The sequence below is a fragment of the Diachasma alloeum genome, unplaced genomic scaffold (assembly GCF_001412515.2).
Source record: "Diachasma alloeum isolate Michigan unplaced genomic scaffold, Dall2.0 Dall_scaffold_00678, whole genome shotgun sequence".
Taxonomy (NCBI): Eukaryota; Metazoa; Arthropoda; class Insecta; order Hymenoptera; family Braconidae; genus Diachasma; species Diachasma alloeum.
Genome location: NW_021680810.1, coordinates 73814 through 85877, shown reverse-complemented (window position 1 = coordinate 85877; position 12064 = coordinate 73814). Strand labels below are relative to the sequence as shown.

The following is a 12064-nucleotide window of genomic DNA, read 5'->3' as shown; positions in this document are numbered from 1 at the left end:
TCTTTTTGACAGTTTTTATGCACAATTTACGTGTGCTTTTATATTCAGCTAGCGCGTCGTCCGTATGTGCTCTGCTCAGCTGCCGGTGCTCTGCGTTCACTTTCTTGCGCAGCAGTCGACAGTCGTTGTTGTACCAGGGTTTGTCGTTTCTTTCGAACGTGCTGATTGTCACCTCTTTTTCCATCTGGGCGTTTTGAGCTGCTTTAACAATGGTGTTAGCTAGAGTTGCGTCGAGCTCGGTGATCGTGGCGTCGGACGGTATTTGGAGGGTGGCGTTTTGTAGCTCGGCTTGGTATATATTTGCCTGTTGAGGATCCCATTTGGTGATTTTCTGCTTGACAGTTCGTCTGCTAGTTTTCTCTCTATGGTCAGTGGAGTTTCAATCGAGGAGAACTTGGATCGGCAGATGGTTTGAAAGACCTGCGCTAAGAACTTTAAAATCGACAACGATTTTCAAGGCTATTTGGTTTACCCAAGCGTAATCTATGGTGCTGCTGTCCAGTGCTCTGTCGAAAGTTAATAAACCATGGGAGTCTGACCTTGAGCGCCCGTTTAGCGTTATCAGTCCTGGTGGTTCAAAAGCCTTAGTCAGCATTCTTCCGTTCGCGTCTTCTTTATCATTTCCTCTCCTTCTAGCGTATAGTTGTGTTCCTTCAGTTATTTCGTCGTCGATTTGATTGAGTAGGTTTATGCGGCCATCCATGTCTCCGCCAACAATAAGCGGACAGTCGCTGTAATTTTCTACAATGTCTTGGAGGAATTCTTGTAGTGCTGAAATCCTCTCGTCATAGAACCTACGGTCTATATATAAGCTCACAATTATTATTGCAGTGTTATGGATAGTTAGCTTGATTGCATGCCAAGTACTATTATTGTCAATAAGCTCTGCTTGCTGTGCAAGGGCTGGGTTGATCATTATTGCACGTCCCCCTGAGCCTCTTCCTCTATCTTTCTCTTTGGTTGCGAGGACTTCGATTGTCCTTATGTCCTTTAGTTGTTGCAGGAGATTGCTGATGGGGCTTAGAGCCCAGGTCTCCGAGAGCCCTATTATAACGCTGTTGGACATGATATTTGTTATCTCCTCCGCTGTCAGGTGATAATGGTTTCGAGTTCCATCGACGTTCCAGAAAATAATGTTCATTGTTGTCGAAAGGAATCGGGGGTAATAGGTCTGCTTTGTTCAGGACTCCCTGAGGTTCGGCTTGCTCTCCTGCTCGTGTTCCGGAGTGAAGATGAACTGGGTTTGCTGGTGCTATCTGAATTGCAGGGTAATTTCGATGGGCTTTTTTGCTGTACATCACTTTTTTCTTTGGTTTTGCTTTCCACTAGGCCCTTATCCTTCACCCAGATGAATTCCTTATTGTTGACTACGACTTTATGTGATATGCGGACTTGGTGTCCCTTGTTTCGTTCGCATTGAGCAAATTGGTTAATTTGCGCCTGCTCCTGCTGCTGCTTTTTTATGCGGTCGTGGAAGATTGATATTGGTTTGCCGGTCAGCTTTGTTTTGGCTTTCATTACTTTGTTTTTGTCTAATTGATTGTTAAACATTTTCTGAAAAGGGCTTAAAATTACAGTTCAGAATGCGTCAGTTACCTGGCAAACAGACTGACACCAGCCGATTTTTCCACGAAGGGTATGTTTATCATCAAGATGGGAGAGACAGTGGAACAATTTTTCGCTGCGCAGTAAGATATAAAAAGCGATGTAGTGTCCGAATTTACGTCAATTCGCTAGATGACCTGGAAAACCAGCCCATCACGATTTGCGGGCGTCACAGTCATACACCAGATCATCATTTACCTTTGCGCGAAAAATTCACTGCCGAAGTGCTGAAATTAGCATTAACATGGGAAGATCCAAAAACTATCTTCGATCGTGTCAAAGCTAAGGAAGAGTAAACAATTTCCTTCAGTCTTACAATTTTTTAGTCGCAGACTACGTTTTCTGCGTTCTTTCAAATCTGCTAACTTCAATTTGACATTTTTCAATACCAATTTCTGAAGGTATCGCCCCATTGCCGACGAATTACGATATTATCAAGAATATGAACAAAAAATGGCGAAGGCGAGGAGAGACCATGTGCCGGGAACTCCAACGAGCTTGGTGGAATTCGGTGATATGTTAGAAGAGTACCCTCCTTTATGGCATTTGTACAAAGGGACTTTGCATGCAGCCAATGGATCATGTGGAGTTATCATGATGCACGAAGACATGCGTGCGCCGTTGTCATCATGCAAGCAGTTATATGCTGATGGAACATTTAAAGTATGAATTTATAAATATTGAAAATTTATTGTATTTTCAGATGCTTTAGCTATTCGCATTTGCATCATCACTAGTTGATTAGGTGACGAAGAGTTAACAGATAAAAATGAGGGTTATTAATCATTGCCGTCGAAATGTAATAATAATTTCATAATCAATCCTCAGAGTATGGAGAGTTGACTATGAAATTAAGGGCTGAGCATTATAACTAGCGGAAAGTAATAATGACGACAAAATGAGTAATTCCACATTGTCAAAGCACAGCACTGATATGTGAAATACGGGTTGATCGTCGCAAATGCCGAAAGTGATGGTGATAACGAAGCGAGTCATTCAATGCGCCAAATTACAGTCGCCAGCGGGGAATAAGGGCTGACCATAACATCCGCCGAATAGAGCAATTATGGCAAAATGAGTCGTTTCAATGTATCGAGGCACCAGGGATCGATAGACGAAAATAAGGGTTAATGACCATTACTTCCAAAAAGTAGTGGTGGTGACGAAATAAGTAATTTAAACTTATCAAATCATGGCGGACCGAGATATGAAAACACGGTTTGAACATCGTCCCTGCTGAAAAGTAATGATTATGACAAAGAAAGTCTTTTTCAAGTCATGACTTAGGTAGATACACAGGATTAACAATGAAAATAAGGGTTGAGCGCCACAAGTGTCAAACTTAGTAATTATGGCAAAATAAGTCTTTTTGGCATGTCAAAACACTAAAGGATGCCAGACGAAAATGAGGGTTGTGCTACGTTGCACCCAAAAAGTAATAATGATGATGTTATAAGTAAGTAAGCTATTCGCACCACCGTGTTTTGTGTCACGTGCTTCTAAGGATATCCATGTAACCTCTAAATCGTAGCATATGGAGACACGGTGTTGCGAATTGTCACTTTGAGAATGATAGAAACTTCTGTTAGCCTCTGGTATTTTTGAGTCACGTGGAGTAACTTCATGTCATCTCGAGAAGTTTCTTGTAATTTGAGTGTCTGTGAATAACCCCCAGTTGACTCAGTTAACTTCGAAAGACTACCAGCGTTCATAGTAACTTGTATTAAAAATTTAAAATATAAGAATCGTGACGTGTCAGGGATGATTTCGCATACATATATTCAGAGAAGTGGGCGTATAAGGGTTGATTCTTATATCACATTCTTATTGTTGTAACTAACAATTTGTTCATTAGACCAGTCCACCCCAAATGTTATGATTGCAGCCACTGATGCCTTTGCATCTCCTTGAGCTGTTTTCGCCATATTTTATTTTATCGCATCAGTCGGAAGAGTAACTAGCAGTATGCCCGTCATACACAATACAGTGTATCAGTGTACAGTGGTCTTTATAGGGATACTCCGCCATAATACTCTCCACCTTTTCTATGGCTGAAGCCTATCCTCATCACGCTACTTAGGTGGCGTTTCAACCATTCGAATCCGCAAACTGTTTAAAAGGCGCACAGTCCTCTAACTGCCTTTTGTATCTTCTCTGTAAAAAAATGTTATCAAATAGTAATTCCACCGACGTACGGTAGTCCAGTCGATTAGGCGCTAGCCTAACACGCGGGCGGCCTGGGTCCAATACCCGGCTCGGATGAATTTCTCGGGGAATATTTTTTAGGGATATTCACCGAGAAATTCACCTACGATGCCTCTTATCTGCACCCAGCCATCCAGGCCCTGTACGAGCGGGAGGCTGATAGAAAGTCTACGACTGAATGCAGTCGCCTATACCGATACAGGTTTCTGTTGTTCCTGTATGACTTCCTGTAAGGAGGGCGTTTAAAGCGGTGCAGTGTAAAAGTCGGCCACAGACGCAAATCCAATTCGCCAAAAAGGGCAGAAGGGGCGTAATATTAAAAAAAAATAGTAATTCCTAGGTTATTCCAAACTTGAATCGTTGATTGCAATATGTAAAGAGCATTGTCATCAATTCGCGAATGAATTCCTCTGTTTTTTTATGACGGGGAAGATCTAAATAATTATTTCTCGCTAAGTCTTATACAGAGTTTGAGGGATCTAATTCTATCGACCGTCGTAGGAGATAGTACGCGTTCTGGGGGAGGGCGAATTCTCGAAATTAGCTTCCCCTGCGGGCCCGAACACGTCTCATAAAGAATCCGCAATCTATACAATTCTTGGATCACTTACTGAGTCTTTTCTTTCAAACTAGATCAGATCTTTGATACCCGGGTTTGAACAAGTCTACACCATTCACTTCAGAAAATTGGATGTTGTAAGTTTTATCATACTATAATTGTATAGAGAAAGTTCCCTGTTCATGGAGGACATACTTCAGCGACTCGTATTACAATAGACGGATAAAATAATTTTTAGGGATTCCCAGCTATTTTTGTTTTCACATCTTCGAAAACTACAGCGATGTACAACGCCATCTGGGAGAAAGTTTTGGAAATGATACCTCAATTGCAAGAAAATGTCACAACTATCACCGGTGATTTTGAAGCAGCCCAAATCAAAAGCTTCAAGACTAATTTTCCCAATGCAAGAATTTGTGGCTGTTTAATTCATTTTAAGTCACCTAACTATATACATATATACACCTCATATTTTATCAGTATACCTATTTACCAAAATATACTACGATATTCCATAGGCAATTGTGAAAAAATGGGACAGCTTAGGAATTCAGAACTGCGAATTCATTTTGGACAAATCCTATGCTGTGGCTCACTTACCAGCGAAAGACATACCGGAGGGTATTCAACATGTCACAACACTGATCGATAGAGAGAACAAAGTTGATTTACAGACATTTGGTGCTTATTTGAGGTCGTACTGGGCTCCATTGAAAGACGTCTTGTCTGTTTTCAAGAACCCAATACGTACCAATAATACTTGTGAAAATTTCCATATGCACGCAGCCAAAATTATTGGGGTTCGCCAACCCACTTGGACCATGATGTGTCAGTACCCAAATGATTCAATTTTATATAATTTACATAGATACGTATTAGTGCTAGATCTTGGGCTCATCGTGCGAGTGAATAGTTTCAATCAATGTTATGAATGAATAGATATGCGGACTTTTTTTCATTACACCTGGTCGAGGAGTTGACCACCTTGCATGTAAGCTGGTTGAAATCCAGGCTTTGCATTTGCAGAGCCTTGGGATGTCATAGTAAGTCTCACGTATCTTACAAGTTTTTGCCGAAGCACAGACAAGCCGTGAACCAAGGGTTGTGATACGAGGCTCTTTTTTGAGCTTTAATGCCTTCGTCACAGCCGGGGGCATGGCATAAGTCATATGATATTCGTCTTGTCTTGTTTCTTTTGTGCTCTTGCATCATCACTGGGTAATTACGCGACAAAGGGTTGACTGATAAAGATAAGAGTGGAGAATCATTACCACCGAACAGTCATAATAATTTCATAGTCAAACCTCAGAGTATGCAGAGTTGACTATGAAATTAACGTTTGAGCATTATAACTAGCAAAAAGTAATAATGATGACAAAATGAGCCAGTTAATACACCAAACTATAAACAGTTGGCAATGGAAAATAAGGGTTGGGCATATTTCACATCAGCCATAGTAATTGTGACAAAATACGAGAATTTAACTTGACAAGACGCGAAGGATTGATAGATGAAAATAAGGGTTAGGCTTCATTGCCCCAAAGAGTGGTGGTGATGATGAAATAAGTAATTTTAACTCATCAAAGCATGAAAGGTCAGGAAATGAAAACGCGGGTTGAACATCGTTACAACTGAAAAATAATGATTATGTCAAAGCAAATCTTTTCCAAGTCATAACAGGTAGACAGACACAAGGCATTAACAATGAAAATAAGGACTGATCTCATATATGTCGAAATTAGTAATTATGACAAAATAAGTAGTTTATTGTGGTAAGATAATAAGGGTCGATCGAGGGAAATAGGGTTGATGTTCATTACTTCCAGCGAGGTAGTAATGGTGGTGACATAAGTAGTTTTAACTCGTCAAAGTATGAAGGGTCAATACATTAAAACAAGGGGTGAACATCGGTACTACTAAAAAGTAATGATTATGACAAAGAAAGTTTTTTCCAAGTCATAACTTAGGTAGAGCGCGAAATTATGTAGGGAACAATGTACAGACGACGGTAATTTCTTACGGGTTATAGCTAGAGATGGACGAGTGTGATAACACGTCATAAAATTTCATTACACAATGACCAATAATGATGAAAATTATACTCTCCACAGATGAAAATCTTTTGATGACGATCATTTTCCATCTATATAGATGTATTGCACCATACCAAGAATGTCTAATTGACTGACTGTGATAAATTAAGTTGTCTGTCATTTTCCATCACAAATTCTGTGACGTAATGTGACTTTTGCAAGACGGCCATTGTTTGGTCATATGACGTCAATTGAAAAACGACCCTTATTGCCCATCTCTAGTTATACCTCTCTAACCATGTGCCATTTTCAGCCAAACTATCTACGGTCATTGATACAACGATATCTGAATATCGGGTCTTGACAACCGGTGGTCGTCACAGATATTGGAGGCCACTAGATCTTCAACTGAATGATCAGGCCATTCACAGATTGGAAATTGATTTCGAAATAAATCGGTAAAATTGAAATATTTCTTATAACCTCAATTTACTAACTGGATTTTTCGTGTACTGCTTCAAGTCAACATCATTCTTCGATGCATTCATGTTTGCATTTCCTATCTTTAGATATGACGTTCCGAGTTTTCTGTTCGAAATGGCTAAACTGAGAAGGATTCACTTATCGAGAGGTTTATCGAAGACGATTTTTTTATTTCATTTCATTGCTTTTCAGGTGAAATTGTAATTCTAATTGAATATCTCACTTGTAGTGTACCTATTTGACGAACAAGAGCACATGCCAGTGGACAATAATCCAATAAATGTAGAAGAACAAGATTTCTTGATGAGAAATTTGGATGCTGATGCTGGCGCTAGTATATATACGTCTTTATCTACATGATTTATATATACGGTGTCACATAGCAACGAAGTTCATGTTTGATGAAAATGAATTATCCAAAGAAGTAGAGAGAAGATGAAATTTGGAGTCGCAGTTTCCTTTTCACTTTTGGATGATATGCTTCCTGGGGGTATTATTATCTTGCAAAGGTCGCCCAATGAAATGCATTTACTACCTGCTTCGNCGTCTTTATCTACATGATTTATATATGCGGTGTCACATAACAACGAAGTTCATGTTTGATGAAAATGAATTGTCCAAAGAAGTAGAGAGAAGATGAAATTTGGAGTCGCAGTTTCCTTTTCACTTTTGGATGATATGCTTCCTGGGGGTATTATTATCTTGCAAAGGTCGCCCAATGAAATGCATTTACTACCTGCTTCGTCTTGCAAAGCACGGGAAGGTTATAAGGTAGATTCCGACTGTCAAACTGATCATGAGTGACATCCAAGGTCTTCTTCTTTATTCAATTTTTCGTTATTCAGTCTTATTTTCTCAAAATATTGGCCTTCCACTCGACTTGACCTCGGATGTGAGGCAGGCAAAGCTCAAAAGTTATTGATTTTTATTTTATAGAGCGGCAATTAATTTATGAAATTTACGAAACTATTCATTTGATTTTCAATATGACTAAATAATGTAACAATTTACGCGGGAGAGCCCACTTGAGGAGACCCATAGAAGGAAATAACGATGAAATTTCACGAGAGACAGAATAGTTAAACGTGTATACATGAAGTGTTTCGGTTGGGAAGGGAACTAAATAAAGAACCGAATACTTACAATTAATAATTAACAATTAGGTTTGTTCAAATAANTGATTGAAAATTCGAGGAAAAAGGGAATCAGAGTTAAATTTGTAGATGTCATTGGCCTCTCGATCTCCGGTGATTATTATTGAGGAGTCTTCAGCACGGTATTGTTGTATGTGTGTATGTAGTAAAGTTATAAAAGTTCTTTGGAACTTTCCAACCAGACGAATACCTGAAAAATCATGNTTAATATTTACCATTATTAAGATGATGATTCTCCAGGAAGCATTGCATTGAAAAGTGGAATAGGACCTCTTAACTCCAACTTTCACCTTCTATGGAGGTGTTACGGGACACCATGCGAACAATTTATACAATAATCTATGCATAACCTTTGACACATCCATTCGTAGGTGGTTTTTTAGAAAATGAAGTGCAGGTTAGGAGGAGAAGAAGAGTGTTTGCCGGTAAAATCGTAATTGAAAGTCAGTGNCATAGTCAATGCATTTTCTTTGATCAACCTTTGTAAGATGATGATTCTCCAGGAAGCATTGCATTGAAAAGTGGAATAGGACCTCTTAACTCCAACTTTCACCTTCTATGGAGGTGTTACGGGACACCATGCGAACAATTTATACAATAATCTATGCATAACCTTTGACACATCCATTCGCAGGTGGTTTTTTAGAAAATGAAGTGCAGGTTAGGAGGAGAAGAAGAGTGTTTGCCGGTAAAATCGTAATTGAAAGTCAGTGCGAATATTAGAGCCCTATTCACTACAACATTCATTATTATCGTAGTTATCGATCGCCAACTCATGCCTGAGGCACCCCAACCTGCAGAGCAGCAACGGCAGAGAGCTGTGGCATCACGTAATCGTCAACCACGACGTGATGGGGCCGCAGCAGGGCCACCAGCTCCTGCAGCAAGTTCTCGAGGGCGCCGCCGTCGTCCACCACTGCAAGCTCCCATCCAGCCGAATGCCGAACATGCTGATGTCGCAGTTCCTGAAGTAGCACCAGCCCCTGTGACAAGATCTCGCGGGCGTCCCCGTCGAGTACCACTGGAAGCTCCTATCCAGCTGAATGCGGAACTAGCTGATGAGGCAGTTCCCGAAGCGGCAGCGGCAGAGATACCGCAGGCCCCACAACTAGTTCCACCAGAACAGATTGCACCTCATCCACGAGTGGCAATTGACGACGTACCGGTTCCTTTGAGGAGGCACCAAGAACATCCACGCCGAGGTACACTGCAAGCTCCCATCCAGCCGAATGCCGAACATGCTGATGTTGCAATTCCTGAAGTAGCACCAGCCCCTGTAACAAGATCTCGCGGGCGTTCCCGTCGAGTACCACTGGAAGCTCCCATCCAGCTGAATGCGGAACTAGCTGATAAGGCAGTTCCCGAAGCGGCAGCGGCAGAGATACCGCAGGCCCCACAACTAGTTCCACCAGAACAGATTGCACCTCATCCACGAGTGGCAATTGACGACGTACCGGTTCCTTTGAGGAGGCACCAAGAACATCCACGCCGAGGTACACTGCAAGCTCCCATCCAGCCGAATGCCGAACATGTTGATGTCGCAGTTCCTGCAGTAGCACCAGCTCCTGCGACAAGATCTCGCGGGCGTCCCCGTCGAGTACCACTGGAAGCTCCTATCCAGCTGAATGCGGAACTAGCTGATGAGGCAGTTCCCGAAGCGGCAGCGGCAGAGATACCGCAGGCCCCACAACTAGTTCCACCAGAACAGATTGCACCTCATCCACGAGTGGCAATTGACGACGTACCGGTTCCTTTGAGGAGGCACCAAGAACATCCACGCCGAGGTACACTGCAAGCTCCCATCCAGCCGAATGCCGAACATGCTGATGTCGCAGTTCCTGAAGTAGCACCAGCCCCTGTGACAAGATCTCGCGGGCGTCCCCGTCGAGTACCACTGGAAGCTCCCATCCAGCTGAATGCGGAACTAGCTGATAAGGCAGTTCCCGAAGCGGCAGCGGCAGAGATACCGCAGGCCCCACAACTAGTTCCACCAGAACAGATTGCACCTCATCCACGAGTGGCAATTGACGACGTACCGGTTCCTTTGAGGAGGCACCAAGAACATCCACGCCGAGGTACACTGCAAGCTGCCATCCAGCCGAATGCTGAACATGTTGATGTCGCAGTTCCTGCAGTAGCACCAGCTCCTGCGACAAGATCTCGCGGGCGTCCCCGTCGAGTACCACTGGAAGCTCCCATCCAGCTGAATGCCGAACTAGCTGATGAGGCCGTTCCCGACATGGCAGCGGCAGAGATACTGCCGGCCCCACAGCTAGTTCCACCAGAACAGATTGTACCTCAGCCTCCGGTGACATCTGGTGAGGNGAGCTACTGTCGGCCCCACAGCTAGTTCCACCAGAACAGATTGTACCTCAGCCTCCGGTGACATCTGGTGAGGCACCGGTTCCTTTGAGGAGGCACCAAGAGCATCCACGCCAAGGTACACTCCCACCTCCTATGCGAAGAGCTGCAGAACCAGTTGATGATGCACTTCCAGAAGAGCCAGAGCCAGCGGCCCTCGGGGACATTGCACCACGGGACCATGCGGTACCTCGCGGAGCAGCTATGGAGGTAGAGAGGAATGAAGAACCACCCAGGAAAAAGAAAAAAACCAGATGAGGTGGAAAACAACATCGTAAGAAAATTATAAACAAATTATTGGATGATATACATACAGGTATTGAGTACGTGAAATATTGAATTGGATGTATCACTGTATCTGATGAATTTATCCACATATATACCGTGTCCCATGACCGCGGACTTGATTTCTGAGGGTGGATAAAGGGTGAAATTTGGAGTCGACAGTTCCTCTTAAACTTTTTTGTTCTGGGTGGTAACCTAGATTCGGGAACTGTTCAAGTTCGGGGACTGTTCCAGATAGTAGCTTAGGTTCAGGAACTATTCCATGTAGATTTCCAGGTTCGGGGACTGTTCCGACCGGTAACCTAGTTTTGGGAACTGTTCCAAGTGGATGTCCATGTAGGAGAACTGTTCCAGGTTGCCGTGCAGGTTTGGGGACTGAGAACAATTCCCGAATCTGGACATCCACATGGAACAGTTCCTAAGCTACTATCTGGATCTAAGCTACTGTCTGGAACAGTCCCCGAACTTGGAGCTCCACAAAGTTGAAAAGGAACTTTCAACTCCAAATTTCACCCTCTAAATAAAGTCCGCGGTTATGGGACACGGTGTATACCGACGTACGGTGGTCCAGTCGGTTAGGCGCTAGCCTACCACGCGGGCGGCCTGGGTTCAATACCCGGCTCGGGTGAATTTCTTGGGGAATATTTTCAGGGATATTTACCGAGGAATTCACCTACGATGTCTCTTATCTGCACCCAGCCGTCCAGGCCCTGTACGAGCGGGAGGCTGATAGAAAGTGTACGACTAAATGCAGCCGCCTGCACCGGCATAGGTTTCTGTGGTTCCTGTGTCACTCTTTTCGGGGAGGGCGTCTAAAGCGGTGCAGTGTATAAGTCGGCCACAGATGCATAGCCAATTAACCCAAGGGGTAGAAAGGGCGTAAATAATTTCATTTTAAAAAAAAGGACACGGTGTATACAACCAATAATCGACCTTCTCAAGATGTTTTCATCCAAGTCCATAGAGTATATTATTTGTGCTCAATGTGTGTATGTATTCAGCTAATGATTTTCGATTATTATCTTACTAGTATCATTACATTATGGTCCATGCGTGGTTCGTACTTTTCGTTGTTAGTCTTATTCTTCGTCTTTCGCAGAAGGAATAGATTGAAAGATACCAGGATGATTCAGCGAACTAAGAATCATTCTTTGAACGACGAGGGGGAGTCTAGATGATAGAGCAAACAATATGCCTCTTGACGATAGTTTACCTCGGACGCCGAACGCGTAGACTTCTATGTACCTAGCTGCACCCTTCGGTAGGGTATAGATGCCAAATCGAATCCATCGAAGGAATGAGACGTAAAAAAATTGTAGATTTTTGCATTTCAATTGGCATTTTTAGTATAATATTTGGTGTGATTACTCGCTCGCGAG

At 42.8% G+C, this 12064-nt stretch overlaps 1 protein-coding gene across 1 annotated transcript; it reads left to right on the top strand.

Moving 5' to 3' along the window:
- The first annotated feature begins 8814 nt into the window (after positions 1-8814).
- On the top strand, positions 8815-10389 carry LOC107044103 (skin secretory protein xP2-like). Its single transcript, XM_015265851.1, has one exon. The coding sequence runs from the start codon at positions 8815-8817 to the stop codon at positions 10387-10389; it is 1575 nt and encodes a 524-aa protein (XP_015121337.1).
- Positions 10390-12064: the final 1675 nt, after the last annotated feature.